We start from the raw sequence: 20028 nt of genomic DNA, 5'->3' as shown, positions 1-20028 counted from the left end.
ACACACATTTGGATTCGTGTCACGACAGTTCACTTGCCAGCATAACAATGATAATTCCTCTGTGCTCTCTGGAAGAGTAGTGATAACTGTCATCCTTCAAACACACTACAGTATCGGCAGTCGGTCCCTTCTCCAAAAAAACAGAAGACAGGAAATGTTTGATGTTTAGTTTGAAATTAGTTCCAGTGAGCCAAGATGGAGTTGTCTTTACAGAGAACAGGGCTGTTTCAAGTGTAGTTAGAGAGTTCCAGTGAGCCAAGATGGAGTTGTCTTCAGAGAGAACAGGGCTGTTTCATGTGTAGTTAGAGAGTTCCAGAGAGCCAAGATGGAGTTGTCTTCAGAGAGAACAGGGCTGTTTCATGTGTAGTTAGAGAGTTCCAGAGAGCCAAGATGGAGTTGTCTTTAGAGAGAACAGGGCTTTTTCATGTGTAGTTAGAGAGTTCCAGAGAGCCAAGATGGAGTTGTCTTTAGAGAGAACAGGGCTTTTTCATGGTTAGTTAGAGAGTTCCAGAGAGCCAAGATAGAGTTTTTTGGGGTGTAGACTAAAAACAGGTGCAGTCGTGCTGAGATGCATCAGCAACATGAATATCAGCAGGTTAATCGGTCCGTTGTCTGGTAGCCAATCCAAATATGAATACCTCTCAGATGGGGACCTAGTGCCAATGAACTAACCGGCAGACCCCTAGCTGGCTCCAAGGCTCCTGGAGTTTACGAGGGAGTGAGTTTATATTTGCTATTTCTGTCACTGAATGTCTTCATCTTTGGAGTTGAGATGGTTTGTACATCTCTTTGAGGTTAATTGTAATGTCTGCCAAAAATCACACACAAGTACGCACGCACACACAGCTCCTAACTACCACAGCAGCCATTGTTCCAACAAAGACGTCTTTTGTGACTACAGTGTTTTTGACGTCACGGGAGAAGACTCCTGGGTGTCTCTCCAGATGGAGTAAAGCGTAAAAAAAGACCAGAAATATTGTCTAGAAAGAACCTCTTTGAACAGAAAAGGATCACTCCTCCCCACGCTTATGACCAAAAGTACATTTTTAAGCAATAAGGTCCTAGGGGGTATGGTATATGGCCAATATACCACGGCTAAATACTGTTCTTAAGCACGATGCTACGTGGAGTGCCTGGATACAGCCCTTAGCCGTGGTATATTGGCCATATATCACAAACCCCTGAGGTGCCTTATTGCTATTATAAACTGGTTACCAACGTAATTATAGCAGTGAAAATTAAAGTGTTGTCATACCCGTGGTATACGATCTGATATACCACAGCTGTCAGCCAATCAGCATTCAGGACTCGAACCACCCAGTTTATAATTAAAGTTTGTTAGCCCAACAACTAAGGATTGTGTGAAATAAATATTAGACATATACCGACCATGGAGCCAACTCTTGAGACACCGTGTATTATTGACAACTTATCTTCTATAGATGAGACCTTTAAAGTTGAGGCAGGACAGATATATTTACTGCTCAATATACCTGATGATAAATATATTTACTCCTTAATATATTCCTCAAAATAAAGTACAGAGCATTCGGAAAGTATTCAGACCCCTTGACATTTTCCACATTTTGTTACATTAAAGCCTTATTCTAAAATGGATTAAAGAAAAATAAATCCTCATCAATCTACACATAATACCCAATAATGACATCACAATACCCCATAGTGAAATCATAATACCCCATAATGACATCACAATACCCCATAATAACAAAGCGAAAACAGGTTTTTAGAAAATGTTGCCAAATTATATATATATACAGTGGGGAGAACAAGTATTTGATACACTGCCGATTTTGCAGGTTTTCCTACTTACAAAGCATGTACAGGTCTGTAATTTTTTATCATAGGTACACTTAAACTGTGAGAGACGGAATCTAAAACAAAAATCCAGGAAATCACATTGTATGATTTTTAAGTAATTAATTTGCATTTTATTAGCCTGTTAGCTTGTTAGCCTCATAGTCTGTCTGTCTGCCTGCCTGCCTGCCTGCCTGCCTGTCTGCCTGTCTATCAAATCAAATCAAATTTTATTTGTCACATACACATGGTTAGCAGATGTTAATGCGAGTGTAGCGAAATGCTTGTGCTTTTAGTTCTGACAATGCAGTAATAACCAATGAGTAATCTAACCTAACAATTCCACAACTACTACCTTATACACACAAGTGTAAAGGGATAAAGAATATGTACATAAAGATATATGAATGAGTGTCTGTCTGTCTAGATGGGCCAGGTCCTGAGAGAGGGGGGGGGGGGGAGAGACTCGGAAGATATTTGTGAAGCTAATTCCTCCTCTCCTCCTTTCCCCTCAAGATTGAGAGGTGTTTACTCCATCCAGATCCCAAAAGATTTCAGAATACCTGCTCTCACTGGCCTTCGGCTCTCTCACTTATGCTCTTCTTCCTACCTTTCTCCCTCACTGTATCTCTCACTTATGCTCTTCTTCCTACCTTACTCCCTCACTGTATCTCTCACTTATGCTCTTCTTCCTACCTTACTCCCTCACTGTATCTCTCACTTATGCTCTTCTTCCTACCTTACTCCCTCACTGTATCTCTCACTTATGCTCTTCTTCCTACCTTACTCCCTCACTGTATCTCTCACTTATGCTCTTCTTCCTACCTTACTCCCTCACTGTATCTCTCACTTATGTTCTTCTTCCTACCTTACTCCCTCACTGTATCTCTCACTTATGTTCTTCTTCCTACCTTACTCCCTCACTGTATCTCTCACTTATGCTCTTCTTCCTATCTCACTCCCTCACTGTATCTCTCACTTATTACCTCACTCTTCTGTTATCCCTCTGCAGGTTGAGGTGGTATGTGGTGTGCATGAGCAAGTGTGTGTAAACAGTATACAGTGGGGAGAACAAGTATTTGATACACTGTCGATTTTGCAGGTTTTCCTACTTACAAAGCATGTAGAGGTCTGTCATTTTTTTATCAAAGGTACACTTCAACTGTTAGAGACAAAAAAAATGCAGAAAATCACATTGTATGATTTTTAAGTAATTCATTTGCATTTTATTGCATAACATAAGTATTTGATACATCAGAAAAGCAGAACTTAATATTTGGTACAGAAACTTTTGTTTGCAATTACAGAGATCATACGTTTCCTGTAGTTCTTGACCAGGTTTGCACACTGCAGCAGGGATTTTGGCCCACTCCTCCATACAGACCTTCTCCAGATCCTTCAGGTTTCGGGGCTGTCGCTGGGCAATACGGACTTTCAGCTCCCTCCAAAGATTTTCTATTGGGTTCAGGTCTGGAGACTGGATAGGCCACTCCAGGACCTTGAGATGCTTCTTACGGAGCCACTCCTTAGTTGCCCTGGCTGTGTGGCCTTAACAGGTTCTACCCCCAAGCCATAAGACAGCTGAACAATTAATAAAATCGCCACCGGACAATTTACATTGACCCCCTCCCTTTTGTACACTGCTGCTACTCTGTCTATTATCTGTGCATAGTCACTTCACCCCTACCTACATGTACAAATTACCTCAACTAACCTGTACCCCCGCACCCTGACTTGGTACCGGTATCCCCTGTATAAAGCCTCCACACTGACTTGGTACCGGTACCCCCTGTATAAAGCCTCCACACTGACTTGGTACCGGTACCCCCTGTATAAAGCCTCCACACTGACTTGGTACCGGTGCCCCCTGTATAAAGCCTCCACACTGACTTGGTACCGGTGCCCCCTGTATAAAGCCTCCACACTGACTTGGTACCGGTGCCCCCTGTATAAAGCCTCCACACTGACTTGGTACCGGTGCCCCCTGTATAAAGCCTCCACACTGACTTGGTACCGGTACCCCCTGTATAAAGCCTCCACACTGACTTGGTACCGGTGCCCCCTGTATATAGCCTCCACACTGACTTGGTACCGGTACCCCCTGTATAAAGCCTCCACACTGACTTGGTACCGGTACCCCCTGTATAAAGCCTCCACCCTGACTCAGTACCGGTGCCCCCTGTATAAAGCCTTCACACTGACTTGGTACCGGTACCCCCTGTATAAAGCCTCCACACTGACTTGGTACCGGTACCCCCTGTATAAAGCCTCCACACTGACTTGGTACCGGTACCCCCTGTATAAAGCCTCCACCCTGACTTGGTACCGGTACCCCCTGCATAAAGCCTCGTTATTGTTATTCTTATTGTGTTACTTTGTATTTTAGTCTGCTTGGTAAATATTTTCTTAACTCTTCTTGAACTGCACTGTTGGTTAAGGGCTTGTAAGTCAGCATTTCACGGTAAAGTCTACACTTGTTGTATTCGGCGCGTGTGACAAATAAAGTTTGATTTGATAAGGGTATTTTCAAAGATCGTCTGTAGGGATGGATGCTGCCTCACACCCATGTCTGATAAATTGCCAAACCAGACTGTGATGCCGTATCTCAGGACTATAACTGCATGTGTGACAGGGAATTTCCAGGTGAAATAAAAACCAGCGGTCGTTGATAAAATCAATAAAAGAATCGATCAGGTTTAATTCAAGTTGCAACAAGAACACATCCGTCAGCATAGAAGAAGAAGCCGAGAAAAGACAGACCTCTTTAGATAAGATCATAACCACTAACAGGAACAACTGTTGTCTCAACAAGGTCACAAAACCGTGTAGAAAAGACCAAACAAGGCTCAGTGGCCCTGGCATAACGCGGAGAAAAGGAGAAAAGTCTAGCCTACGCTGAGCAAGCCTTTGTAGCCTACTCACAAATGTTCTGGAAACACAAAACAAAAGACATGAAGCAAGTCAGTGAATCACACAGTCTCCCAGAACATAACCTCTGTCCAGTTTTGCGTCAACAACTATCAACAAGTGTCAAAACAATCCAGAACATTCAGTATCAAGTCTAGTGACTGTCAACCCCTACACATTCAGTATCAGGTCTAGTGACTGTCAACCCCTACACATTCAGTATCAAGTCTAGTGACTGTCAACCCCTACACATTCAGTATCAGGTCTAGTGACTGTCAACCCCTACACATTCAGTATCAGGTCTAGTGACTGTCAACCCCTACACATTCAGTATCAGGTCTAGTGACTGTCAACCCCTACACATTCAGTATCAAGTCTAGTGACTGTCAACCCCTACACATTCAGTATCAGGTCTAGTGACTGTCAACCCCTACACATTCAGTATCAGGTCTAGTGACTGTCAACCCCTACACATTCAGTATCAGGTCTAGTGACTGTCAACCCCTACACATTCAGTATCAGGTCTAGTGACTGTCAACCCCTACACATTCAGTATCAGGTCTAGTGACCATCAACCCCTACACATTCAGTATCAAGTCTAGTGACCCATCAACCCCTACACATTCTGTATCAAGTCTAGTAACCATCAACCCCTACACATTCAGTATCAAGTCTAGTGACCATCAACCCCTACACATTCTGTATCAAGTCTAGTGAACCATCAACCCCTACACATTCTGTATCAAGTCTAGTAACCATCAACCCCTACACATTCTGTATCAAGTCTAGTAACCATCAACCCCTACACATTCTGTATCAAGTCTAGTGAACCGTCAACCCCTACACATTCTGTATCAAGTCTAGTAACCATCAACCCCTACACATTCTGTATCAAGTCTAGTGAACCGTCAACCCCTACACATTCTGTATCAAGTCTAGTGAACCGTCAACCCCTACACATTCAGTATCAAGACTAGTGACCGTCAACCCCTACACATTCTGTATCAAGTCTAGTGAACCATCAACCCCTACACATTCTGTATCAAGTCTAGTGACCCATTAACCCCTACACATTCTGTATCAAGTCTAGTGACCCATCAACCCCTACACATTCAGTATCAAGTATAGTGACCATCAACCCCTACACATTCTGTATCAAGTCTAGTGAACCATCAACCCCTACACATTCTGTATCAAGTCTAGTGAACCATCAACCCCTACACATTCTGTATCAAGTCTAGTGACCCATCAACCCCTACACATTCAGTATCAAGTATAGTGACCATCAACCCTTACACATTCTGTATCAAGTCTAGTGAACCATCAACCCCTACACATTCTGTATCAAGTCTAGTGAACCATCAACCCCTACAGTCTCTATAGGGATGCCACAGGGTTCAATTCTCGGGTCGACTCTTTTCTCTGTATATATAAATGATATCTTGCTGCTGGTGATTCCCTGATCCACCTCTACGCGAACGACACCATTCTGTATACCTCTGGCCCTTCTTTGGACACTGTGTTAACTAACCTCCAAACGAGCTTCAATGCCATACAACTCTCCTTCCGTGGCCTCCAACTGCTCTTAATTGCAAGTAAAACTAAATGCATGCTCTTCAACCGATCGCTGCCCGCACCTGACCGCCTGACTAGCATCACTACTCTGGACGGTTCTGACTTAGAATATGTGGACAACTACAAATACCTAGGTGTCTGGTTAGACTGTAAACTCTCCTTCCAGACTCACATTAAGCACCTCCAATCCAAAGGTAAATCTAGAATCTGCTTCCTATTTCGCAACAAAGCCTCCTTCACTCATGCTGCCAAACATACCTTCGTAAAACTGACTATCCTACCGATCCATGACTTCGGCGATGTCATTTACAGAATAGCCTCCAACACTCTACTCAGCAAACTGGATGTAGTCTATCACAATGCCATCCGTTTTGTCACCAAAGCCCCATATACCACCCACCACTGCGACCTGTCTGCTCTCGTTGGCTGGCTCTCGCTACATATTCGTCGCCAAACCCACTGGCTCCAGGTCATCTATAAGTCCTTGCTAGGTAAAGCCCCACCTTATCTCAGCTCACTGGTCACCATAGCAACACCCACCCGTAGCAGGTATATCTCACTGATCATCCCCAAAGCCAACACCCCCTTTGGCTGCCTTTCCTTCCAGTTCTCTGCTGCCAATGACTGGAACCAATTGCAAAAATCACTGAAGCTGGAGACTTATATCTCCCTCTCTAACTTTAAGCATCAGCTGTCAGAGGAGCTTATCGATCACTGTACCTGTACACAGCCAATCTGTAAATAGCTCACCCAACTACCTCATTCCCATATTGTTATTTATCTTCTTGCTCTTTTGCACCCCAGTATCTCTACTTGCACATCATCATCTGCACATCTATCACTCCAGTATTAACGCTAAAATGTAATTATTTCACCTCTATGGCCTATTTATTTACTTTTCTACATTTACACACACTGTACATAGATTTTTATAGATTTTTATAGTGTGTTATTGACTGTACATTGACTGTACATTTTTTTTGTGTGTGTGTGTCAAGGGCATCAGAAGAAAGCTGCAAATCATGTGCGTTAGAGAAAGAGGAAACATAGAAAATATGCCGAAATAACTCCTCACCGAATATGAAGGTATTCATCTTAAATATTCCCACAACAGCATGGTAGAGCAGGAGCATTATCTTCCGTTTAACTCCAAAACCCAGAGTCTACGTAGAATGGGAATATGTAGAGTGTGAACGTGTACGAGTGAACCCCAAAAACACTCTGAGGCTAACACTAATGCTAAGCTAATGCTGTATGTGGTTTATCACTTGTCGCAATATCTGCGATGCTGCTCGTGCAACGCCATTCAGTTGACTCTACCTTGTTAAGCTTTTACAATAGTAGTACGATCAACTGTGAATTACAATAGTTTGACAGTACTTTTGTTCTTATAGCAATGGCATCCTCCAGCTTTCTCCCATCTGAAGTGTAGCTCTGAATGCTCTCTCTGCCTGGATGAGTTCACTGACCCAGTCTACACCCCATGTGGACAACTTCTGCAAGGCCTGTTTCAGCGTGTATTGGGATAACACTGACCGGTGCCAATGTCCACTGTGTAAAAAGACATTTGAAAGGAGACCTGATCTCAGCGTGAATACGTTGATTTCTGAAACGGCTGCTCTTTAAGAAATCAGCTCCAGTTAAAGACACACCTATCACCTCAGACCCCTCGTTAAACCTGGAGGTGTGCCCTGTGACGTCTGCACTGAGGGGGAGCACAATGTCCTGAAGTCCTGCCTGGTGTGTCTGGTCTCTTTTAACTGTGAAACTCACCTGGAGCCTCATCATAGACTGGCAGCCTTGAAGAGACATAAGCTGATCGACCCTGTGGAGAACCTGCGAGAACCTGTGGAGAACCTGCGAGAACCTGTGGAGAACCTGCAAGACGAGGTGTTTCAGAAGCACATGGGACCCCTGGAGCTCTTCTGCAGGATCTCCCAGATGTGTGTCAGAGCTGCACTGAGACAGACCACAAGACTGTCCCCATAGAGGAAGACTGTGGAGAGAGACTGTCCCCATAGAGAAAGAGTGTGGAGAGAGACTGTCCCCATAGAAGAAGACTGTGGAGAGAGACTGTCCCCATAGAGGAAGAGTGTGGAGAGAGACAGTCCCCATAGAGGAAGACTGTGGAGAGAGACTGTCCCCATAGAGGAAGACTGTGGAGAGAGACTGTCCCCATAGAGGAAGACTGTGGAGAGAGACTGTCCCCATAGAGGAAGACTGTGGAGAGAGGAAGGCTCAGCTGGGAAAGATGATTTTGGAGAGACTGCAGAAGTTGAAGAGGATCAAACACTCAGGGATACTCAGCAAGAGAGATGCCGAGAAAGACAGAGCAGAAAGTGTTGAGGCCAGGCTGAGCTCGTCGAGGTGAGGTTGAGCTCGTCAAGGTGATCCTGAGCTCGTCGAGGTGAGGCTGAGCTCGTCAAGGTGATTGAGGAAAAAGCAGAAAGCAGCAGAGAGGCCAGGCTGAAGGGCTCATTGAAGAATTGGAGCAGGAAATCACTGACCTACAGAGGAGAAGCACTGGGCTACAAAGGAGAAGCACTGAGCTACAGAGGAGAAGCACTGAGCTACAGAGGAGAAGTACTGAGCTACAAAGGAGAAGCACTGAGCTAGAGAGGAGAAGCACTGAGCTACAGAGGAGAAGCACTGAGCTAGAGAGGAGAAGCACTGAGCTAGAGAGGAGAAGCACTGAGCTAGAGAGGAGAAGCACTGAGCTAGAGAGGAGAAGCACTGAGCTACAGAGGAGAAGCACTGAGCTACAGAGGAGAAGCACTGAGCTACAGAGGAGAAGCACTGAGCTACAGAGGAGAAGTACTGAGCTACAGAGGAGAAGCACTGAGCTAGAGAGGAGAAGCACTGAGCTACAGAGGAGAAGCACTGAGCTACAGAGGAGAAGCACTGAGCTACAGAGGAGAAGCACTGAGCTACAGAGGAGAAGCACTAAACTACAGAGGAGAAGCACTGAGGTACAGAGGAGAATCACTGAGCTACAGAGGAGAAGCACTGAGCTACAGAGGAGAAGCACTGAGCTACAGAGGAGAAGCACTGAGCTACAGAGGAGGAGCACTGAGCTACAGAGGAGAAGCACTGAGCTACAGAGGAGAAGCACTGAGCTACAGAGGAGAAGCACTGAGCTACAGAGGAGAAGCACTGAGCTTGATCAGCTGTCACACACTGAGAGCTCCCGTTCCCTCTGCAGCCTTCCACCCACCAATAACTGATCTAATATCAGATATAACAATAGCATGTGTGTGTTTACTGTGAGGAGAATACTATCTGGGCTGGACGAGACACGTAATGAAGAGATGGAGAAGTTGCATGCCATCGAGCTGAAGTGTACAGTATGTGACTCTGGACCCCGATACAACACATCCTAATCTCATCCTGTCTGAGGACGGGAAACAAGTGAGGTTTGGAGCACAGAATCTCCCTGACAACCCACAGAGGTTTAACTATAGAACGTGTGTCCTGTGAAAGGATTCTCCTCAGTAAGAATCTACTATGAGGTGTAGGGGGGGAAGACTGTCTCTGTGATCTTAATTCAATTACAGCTGTGTTCTGGACTCCGACTGTGGTGATGTCACAGTTCCTTTATCTACTTGCTGAGACTTCCTGCTATTATTAGATGTGTTTAGTCACTCAGTGTCAGAGATGGGCAGACATGAAGACAGACAGACAGGCAAACAGCAGACTTACTCTCTCTCTCTCACACACACACACACACACACACACACACACACACACACACACACACACACACACACACACACACACACACACACACACACACACACACACACACACACACACACACACACACACACACACACACACACACACACACACACACACACACACACACACACACTGTTGCGACTGTGTTAAAATGGACTGGGGCAGTCTGACTAAACAGACGGTGCTCTGCCCTTCAACTCAGAGAAAACGTCTTGAGGAGGGAGGGAGGGAGGGAGAGAGAGAGAGGGAGGGAGAGAGAGAGAGAGATGGGGGAGGGGGGGGGTGAGTCCCAGGAGTGAGGAAGTCAGAAGAAGAATAGCTCCACGACCACAGGACACAGCTAATCTTGTGGAAGAGAGAATGACACACCAAATGCCAAGGGTCGAAGACATACCCACTGTTGAACTCTTTGTGTGAATCCCAAATGAAACCCTTTGTAGTGCAGTGTGCACTAGGGCTCTGGTCAAAAGTAGTGTACTATATAGAGTATATGATGCCATTTGGGAGGTAGCCACAATATAATCAACGTGCTAGACTGAGACTACAGGCATTAGTCCCAGAGCAACACAACACTCATTTATCTCTCAGCTAAATCCTCATTAGTCCCAGAGCAACACAACACTCATTCATCTCTCAGCTAAATCCTCATTAGTCCCAGAGCAACACAACACTCATTTATCTCTCAGCTAAATCCTCATTAGTCCTAGAGCAACACAACACTCATTTATCTCTCAGCTAAATCCTCATTAGTCCCAGAGCAACACAACACTCATTCATCTCTCAGCTAAATCGTCTGAAACAGAATCAAAGAGTATAGTTGAAGCCTGCTCGTCGAATTTTTAGCTTCACTGAGGTAAACTGCTCCTGTAAAATCTTCACTGAGGTAAACTGTTCCTATAATATCTTCACTGAGGTAAACTGCTCCTGTAAAAGCTTCACTGAGGTAAACTGCTCCTATAAAAGCTTCACTGAGGTAAACTGTTCCTATAATAGCTTCAATGAGGTAAACTGCTCCTGTAAAAGCTTCACTGAGGTAAACTGCTCCTGTAAAAGCTTCACTGAGGTAAACTGCTCCTGTAAAAGCTTCACTGAGGTAAACTGCTCCTGTAAAAGCTTCACTGAGGTAAATTGAAAATGACAGCTGGGCTGTAGAAGAGACACCATGGGGTGCATCCCAAATGGCACCCTATTCTCTTTATAGTGCACTACATTTGACCAGAGCCCATATGAGTAGGGTACAATATAGGGAATAGGGAGAACCAACCACTATGTCTCCTGGCAATAAGCTTCTCTCAGAACTCCAATATAAGAAAGAGAGGGAGAAGAGAACAGAGGGATGGAGAGAGAGAGAGAGAGGCAGAGAGATGGCAGATTCCATCAGTCTCTCATCAATTTTAGACCATAAAAGGAGGGAGAAGAGCAGGGTTGGAACGAGGGAGAGAGAAAGAGGAAAAGAGAGGCTGATGCCATTCGTCTAACAGACTAATGGCTCCCAGGGTGTGTAGCTAGCAGAGAAGAGAATCCCTCTCTCCTCCTCTCTCTAACTGTTCTGTGTTCTATGGATGGAATGGAAGCAGTGGTGGAAAGTACTTCAGTGACAAAATACTTTAAAGTACTACTGAAGTCGTTTTTTTTGGGGGGGGGGGGGGGGGGGCATTTGTACATAACTTTACTATTTATATTTTGGACAACTTGTACTTTAACTCCACTACATTTCTAAAGAAAATACTGCACTTTTTACTGCAAACATTTTCCCTGACACCCAAAACGACTCATTACATTTGAATGATTAGCTGTATGGGAAAATGGTTAAATTCATGCACTTATCAGGAGAACATCCCTCATCATCTGAGTTTGAGTTTGAGTTTATTTTTACAGGGACAGTGCACATTAATCAACGTTTCAGTAAAAGTGCCGGTTTTAGCCGGACGGCTAATTTTCAACCGCAGTCCCTGGGCAGGTTATTAAAAACAATTACAATATAGACAATAGCAACATAGAACAAGACATAGCATACAGACATAGCAACATAGGACAAGCAAGACGTAGCATACAGACAGAGCAACATAGAACAAAAAGCAGCAAGACAAAATTCATAAAAGCAACAAAGTGTTTCCACACCTCACAAGTTACAGACAACAGACATGGAAAGCGGCAACACACAGCTAGGGACCATGTTCACAAATCTGATTGACCTTTAGCCATGTCTTCAAGCATTTTGTGAAAGTGTGATATGTGGTGCAGTTATGTGTGTCTGATGGCAGTGTATTCCAGACATGGGAAGATCTCACAGAAAAAGCGGATTTACTAAAGGTGCTTTTCCTTAGGGGAACTACACAGTCACCTCTCATGGCAGACCTTGTGGATCTGCTGCCATATGTTTGGGTTTTCTGTTTAACAAAAATACTGAGTGGAGGGGGAGCCAAGCCATTTAGGATCTTGAATACAAGACATGCATCGGTGTATTGCACAAGTATTGCACAACTCAGGAGCTCATGCTTTCTGAGGATGTGACAGTGATGATGGCTATTGGGCTTCCTATCAAGCACTTTGAGAGCCTGTTTGTAGACAGACTGAATAGGTTTTAATGTTGTACAGCAAGCTTGGGCCCAACTAGTCAAGCAGTATGTTAAGTGGGGGAGTATCATAGATTTGAAGTACAGTTTTGCTACCTCTGTAGTCAAACAATTTCGTATAAATCGGAAATTAGCTAGGTTGAATTTGGTTATTTGAATTACCTTTTTCACATGCTTTTTAAAAGAGAGGTTGGAATCAAGTATGATGCCAAGGTACTTAAAATCAGATACCACCTGGAGCTTCTCCCCTGACACATAGACATCTGGCTCAGTAGCATCTGTTGCCCTCTTTGTGAAGAACATGCAAACAGTTTTTTTCACATTGAGATGCAAACACGAGTCACTGAGCCACTTTGTAACCTGGACCATTACAGTAGTGAGTTCTTGTGCAGCTTGTTGTTTGCTCTTTGCATGCACATATATCACTGTATCATCTGCATACATTTGAACTTCAGACCCAGTACAGACAGAAGGCAGATCATTAATGTACAGGCTGAACAGGAGGGGCCCCAGTATTGACCCTTGGGGCACACCCACATCATAGCTAAGAGTGGGTGACAGCTCATTGCTCACTCTGACACACTGAGTTCTGCCTTCAAGGTATGATTTCATCCATCTCAAGGCATCGGGGGAAAAGTTGAACTTGGACAATTTTGTGATGAGAATCTCATGGTTAACAGTATCAAAAGTATCATCTCTACTGCCTCTGATCTGGGGGACTCACAGAGGCTTCGTTTGTAAATGATGTCTGAGTGTTTGTGTACCCCTGGATATCCAGTAATACAATTGTGCCGTCTGGTCTGTTTAATATAAGACATTTTAAATGATTTATACTTTTACTTCTGATACTTATTAAGCATATTTTAGCAATTAAATTTACTTTTGATACTTAAGTATATTTAAAACCAAATACTTTTTTGAATTTTACTCAAGTAGTATTTTACTGGGTGACTTTCACTTTTACTTGAGTCATTTTCTATTAAGGTATCTTTACTTTTACTCAAGTATGACAATTGGGTACTTTTTCCACCATTGGATGGAAGAGAGTAGGTTTCCTTAGGCACAGATCTGGGATCAGCTAACAGCTCCCTGCAGCACAGATGCTGTATCTTAATTTGATCATCCTGTTGTTGTAGGAATTGTCCTGCACTTCTGGAAATACAAGCTTGTAGTGTATTCATGGTTTAATAAGGCTTCTAAAGATTGTAATATCTTTAGACTTCAGACTTGAATTGCCCTAATGAAAAATGTGTCAACCCCTGCTGTAGAAAACTGGCTCAAATTAAGATCCTACATCTGTAACGTTAAACATAAACGGTAGGAATGAAAAACTGATTATTTTGTTAACACAAACCCTACTCCTAAAGATAAAACATCTGTTACAAAAAAAACACATCTTAGAGATTTTATAGAGCTACACTGTATGAGAGAACATGCATGAGTGAAGTGTACGCCTGTGCGTGTGTGTGTTTCTAGAGTTGTTCTGGTGTTTTGTAACCATACCAAACGTAACATACAGGACCATTAAAAGTTTGGACACACCTACTCATTGGGTTTTTCTTTATTTTTTACTATTTTCTACGTTCTAGAATAATAGTGAAGACATCAAAACTATGAAATAACACATATAAAATCATGTAGTAACCAAAAAAAGAGTTAAACAAATCAAAATATATTTTATATTTGAGATTCTTCAAATAGCCACCTTTTGTCTTGATGACAGCTTTGCACACTCTTGGCATTCTCTCAACCAGCTTCACTTGGAATGCTTTTCCAACAGTCTTAAAGGAGTTCCCAGATATGCTGAGCACTTGTTGGCTGCTTTTCCTTCACTCTGCGGTCCAACTCATCCCAAACCATCTCAATTGAATATAGCTACAGAATGCTGTGGTAGCCATGCTGGTTAAATGTGCCTTAAATTCTAAATAAATCACCAACAGTGTCAGCAGCAGAGCACCCCCACATCATCACACTTCCTCCTCTATGCTTCACGGTGGGAACCACACATGCAGAGATCATCCATTCACCTACTCTGCGTCTCACAGAGACACAGCAGTTGGAACCAAAAATCACAAATTTGGACTCATCAGACCAAAGGACAGATTTCCACCAGTCTAATGTCCATTGCTCGTGTTTCTTGGCCCAAGCAAGTCCCTTCTTCTTATAGGTGTCCTTTAGTAGTGGTTTCTTTGCAGCAATTCGACCACGAAGGCCTGATTTACGCAGTCTCCTCTGAACAGTTGATGTTGAGATGTGTCTGTTACTTGAACTCTGTGAAGCAGAGGTAACTCTGGGTCTTCCTTTCCTGTGGCGGTCCTCATGAGAGCCAGTTTCATCACAGCGTTCTTGAAATGTTCCGCATTGACTGACCTTCATGTCTTAAAATAATGATGGACTGTCATTTCTCATTGCTTATTTGAGCTGTTCTTGCCATAATATGGACTTGGTTTTTTACCAAATAGGTATATCTTCTGTATACCACCCCTACCTTGTCACAACATAGCTGGTTGGCTCAAACGCATTAAGAAGGAAAGAAATTACACAAATTGTAACGTAGACGCTGGGAGTCGGAAAGCAAGTGGTGAGGAGGGGGGATGAATGAGCCAATTGTAATCTGAGGATGATTAGGTGACCATGATGGTATGAGGGCCAGATTGGGAATTTATCCAGGACACCGGGGTTAACACCCCTACTCTTACGATAAATGCCATAGGATCATTAGTGACCACAGAGAGTCAGGACTCCCGTTTAACGTCCCATCCGAAAAACGACACCCTACACAGGGCAATATTTTTTTAGACCGGAAGAAAGGGTGCCTCCTACTGGCCCTTCAACACCACTTCCAGCAGCATCTGGTCTCCCATCCAGGGACCTACCAGGACCAACCCTGATTAGCTTCAGAAGCAAGCCAGCAGTGGGATGCAGGGTGTTGTATAGACATGAAACACATAAACAGAGTCAATAACACCCAGGGAAAGAACCAAAGGTAGTGACAGTTATAGGGAAGGTAATCAGGAAGTGATGGAATCCAGGTGAGTCTGATGAGGCGCTGGTGCACGTAACGATGGTGACAGGTGTACGTAATAATAAGCAGACTGGAGACCTTGAGTGCCGAAGCTGTCGCCACAGATTAACCCTTAACAAAGCACAATTGGTTGAGAGAATGCCATGAGTGTGCAAATCTTTCATCAAGGCAAAGGGTGGCTACTTTGAAGAATCTCAAATATAACATATATTTTGATTTGTTTAACAGTTTTTTGGTTACTACATGATTCCATTTGTGTTATTTTATAGTTTTGATGTCTTCACTATTATTCTACCATGTAGAAAATAGTAACAAATAAATAAAAACCCTTGAGTAGCTGTGTCCAAACTTGAACTGGTATTGTATATATAAATAATTACACTCAAATTGAAAAATAATTAAATGAAATCAAGGTGTAGATCACACGTTGCAGTCCAGTGTTCGAACTTACAAACAAGGATTTCTGTTAATGTGTCCTGACCAACATATAGTCGTGACCAACATAACCAAACTGTTGCCACAAAGTTGAAAGCACAGAATTGTCTAGAATGTCATTGTATGCTGTAGCGTTAAGATTTCCCTTCACTGAAACTAAAGGCCCCAGCTGGAACCATGAAAAACAGCCCAAGATCATTATTCCTCCTCCACCAAACTTTACAGTTGGTACTATGCATTGGGGCAGGTAACATTCTCCTGGCATCCGCCAAACCTGAATTCATTTGTCGTACTGCCAGATGGTGAAGCGTGATTCATCACTCCAGAGAACGTGTTTCCACTGCTCAAGAATCCAATGGCGGCGAGCTTTACACCACTCCAACCGACGCTTGGCATTGCGCATCGTGATCTTCAGCTTGTGCGCGGCTGCTCGGCCACGGAAAGCCATTTCATGAAGCTCACGACAAACATTTATTGTGCTGACATTGCTTCCAGAGGCTGTTGGGAACTCGGTAGTGAGTGTTGCAACCGAGAACAGACAATTTTTACGTGTTACGCATTTCAGCACTCGGTGGTACCGTTCCGTGAGCTTGTGTGGCCTACCACTTCGCAGCTGAGCCGTTGTTGCTCCTAGACATTTCCACTTCACAATAACAGCACTTACAGTTGACCGGGACAGCTTTAGCAGGGCAGAAATTTGACAAACTGACTCGTTGGAAAGGTGGCATCCTATGATGGTCCCACGGTGAAAATCACAGCTCTTCAGTGAGGCCATTCTACTGACAATGTTTGTCTATGGAGATTGCTTGGCTGTGTGCTCGATTTTATACACCTGTCAGCAACGGGTGTGGCAGAAATAGCCGAATCCACAAATTAGATGTGGTGTCCACATACGTATGTATATATAGTATAGTTAATCTGTGTCATTTACATTGGGAACAAACAAAGCATAGTGGGCAGAACAGACAAGGACGTGGGCAAAGCTAAGCATGACCTGGCAAGATCCTATTGGCGAGTTGTAGCATGTATTTGCATATTTCCGTTTGGGAACGCCTCCTCTGTGAAGTGTATGTGTGGACAAACTCAATTCGACTTTGCACTTTAGCAAAGCGTCCAAATCTATAAAAACCTAGTACACTGTGTTACCAACAGATTCTAGTTTTGGGAACAGAAACGTATTGAGATAGATCAAATGTTTCAACGATGACAAATTTAGCAGCATGTCAGCCCAGTTTTACCTACTTCCATCCTCTCCAACTCTAACTGGACTTCCTCTCGTTACCATATATGGTGGTGAGAGAACGTTCTAAACGGAATGCTTCAGCTTTATAGCCCCTGTGACGTTTCTGGGTCGGCCCTTCCGTCTGTGGTAGAATTTCCGGGAGTTACTTGTGGATTTGACAGCTCTAACGCAGTTCCACATCGGACATGTTTTGTGGATGTCGGCTAAAGTGGATGTCATTTAACACTGAGTGTCTTTCCTTTTCTTCCTACTCTCCTCTTTCTCGCTCCCTATTTACCCATCTTTCCTTCTTTCACTTCCCTTCCTCTTTCCTTCCATTCTTTAATTTCCCCTCTCCCTCCTCCCATCATCTACTTTCTTTCATGCTCTTCCTCCTCCTCTTCATTATTTCTCCATACTCGTTAGTTCCTTTTTAATTACGTGTCTCCAGAAACAAAGGGAGTAGCTGGCCAGCACACACACAGGAATTATGTTGCTCAATTCTGGCGAGAGTGAGATTTGGTTCACGAGTACGCACACACAGACATACACAGGTTTCTGTTTTAATCATATTGACACTTTGGGGTTACAGCAGCACCTCAAATATTTATGATTCTGGAGTTAGAGCAAGGAAGCAAGGAACTTATTTAGGATGCGAAAAAGCCAGTGTAATCCTGCCTTAGTCATAAACTTGTTGTACACAATGCATGTTTCTTTAACAGCCTTTATGAAACCCTCCCACAACATGCTAGTTGAGATGAGAGGCCAGTGGTCACTGTGTGCTGTTCCACTGCAAACATAATGTAAGAGACGCCAGTGTCTATCTTTCACACAACCTTTCCACAACATAATGTTAGAAAGACCAGTGGTGTCGTCCTACCTTTCTGTAGACGATCATGTTGGGAGAGTCCTCGTCAGGGTCTGCTGTCCCCACGCCACTCGGGCCCTGGTTGGACTGGTTCATACTGTAGCCGGACCGATGTCTTCTCTTCTTCTCTTTATCCTTTGTTCTCTTGCACTCTTTCTTCTTCTGTCACTGGAGGCTGAGAGAAAAGGAAAACATTAGATTCTTCTCATAGCTGTCTCTTCTCTTCTCGTTCAATCCCTTTCTCTCTCCCTCTCTTTTCTCTGTTACTGGAGACATTAGATCCATCTCATATAGCCGTCTCTCTTCCATCTCTTTATTTTTCCCTGTCAGAGGATGGGGGGAGGAAATAAGAACACAATACTATTACACTGAAATTGTCTCTTCTGTCTTTCTCAACCCTTCTCTCACTCTCTTTCCTTTCCTCTGTCTCGGCGGATGGTGGAGGAAAGAAGGACGGGAGAAAAGAAACCATTAGATCCATCTGATATACAGTGCCTTCGGAAAGTATTCATACCCCTTGACTGAGTCCACATTTTGTTGTTTTACATCCTGAATTCAAAATGGATTAAATTATACTGAACAAAAAGATAAGTGCAACATCTAACACTTTCAAAGATTTTACTGTGTTACAGTTCATATAAGGAAATGAATCAATTTAAACAAAGGAATTGGGCCCTAATCTATGGATTTCACATGACTGGGAATACTGATATGCATCTGTTGGTCACTAGAAAAAGTAGGTGCATGGATCAGAAAACCAGTCAGTATCTGGTGTGACCACCATTTGCCTCATGCAGCGCGACACTTCTCCTTCGCATAGAGTTGATCAGGCTGTCGATTGTAGCCTGTGGAATGTTGTCCCACTCCTCTTCAATGGAAGTGAGAAGGTGCTGGATATTGGCGGGAACTGAAACATGCTGTCGTACACTTCGATCCAGAGCATCCCAAACATGCTCAATGGGTGACATGTCTGGTGAGTATGCAGGCCATGGAAGAACTGGGACATTTTCAGCTTCCAGAAATTGTGTACGGATCCTTGCGACATGGGGCCGTGCATTATCATGCTGAAACATGAGGTGATGGCGGTGGATCAATGGCACGACAATGTGCCTCAGGATCTCATCACTGTGTCTCTGTGCATTCAAACTGCCATCGATAAAATGCAGTTGTGTTCATTGTCCATTGCTTATGCCTGCCCATACCATAACCCCACCATCGGACACAATGTTCACATCATTGACATCAGCAAACCCCTCGGCCACACAACGCCATGCACGTGGTCTGCGGGTTTGAGGCCATTTGGAAGTACTGCCAAATTCTCTAAAATGATGTTGGAGAGAGAAATTGGTAGAGAAATATGGTAGAGAAATTAACATTCAATTCTCTGTCAACAGCTTTGGTGGATATTCCTGCAGTCAACATGCCAACTGCACTCTCCCTCAAAACTTAAGACATCTGTGGCATTGTGTAGTCACCTGGAATGCATTTCAATTAACAGGTGTGCTTTGTTAAAAGTTAATTTGTGGAATTTCTTTTCCTTCTTAATTCGTTTGAGCTAATCAGTTGTGTTGTGACAAGATAGGTGTCGTGTACAGATAGCCCTATTTGTTAAAATATCTAGCACATATTATGACATGAACAGCTAAAACAAGCAAAGAGAAATGACAGTCCATTACTTTAAGGCATGAAGTTCAGTCAATAAGGAAACATTTTAAGAACTTTGAAAGTTTCTTCAGGTGCAGTCGCAAAAACCATCAAGCGCTATGATGAAACTGACTCTCATGAGGACTGCCACAGGAAAGGAAGACCCAGAGTTACCTCTGCTGCAGAGGATAAGTTCATTAGATTTACCAGCCTCAGAAAT

At 43.6% G+C, this 20028-nt stretch overlaps 1 protein-coding gene across 3 annotated transcripts in view; it reads right to left on the bottom strand.

Annotated features, from left to right (window-relative positions):
• rgs6 (regulator of G protein signaling 6) overlaps positions 1-20028 on the bottom strand; it is a 143362-nt gene that overhangs the window by 103281 nt on the left and 20053 nt on the right. For all 3 annotated transcript variants that reach the window (XM_055885685.1, XM_055885684.1, XM_055885683.1), the window contains one exon: positions 18177-18339. In XM_055885685.1, the coding sequence (XP_055741660.1) occupies positions 18177-18260 (84 nt within the window). In that variant the 5' untranslated portion in view covers positions 18261-18339. The remainder of the gene's footprint in view (positions 1-18176; positions 18340-20028) is intronic.

The sequence above is a fragment of the Salvelinus fontinalis genome, chromosome 27 (assembly GCF_029448725.1).
Source record: "Salvelinus fontinalis isolate EN_2023a chromosome 27, ASM2944872v1, whole genome shotgun sequence".
In the NCBI taxonomy this organism is placed as follows: Eukaryota; Metazoa; Chordata; class Actinopteri; order Salmoniformes; family Salmonidae; genus Salvelinus; species Salvelinus fontinalis.
The sequence above is the reverse complement of the archived record's forward strand: the minus strand, read 5'-3'. Positions and strand labels throughout refer to the sequence as shown.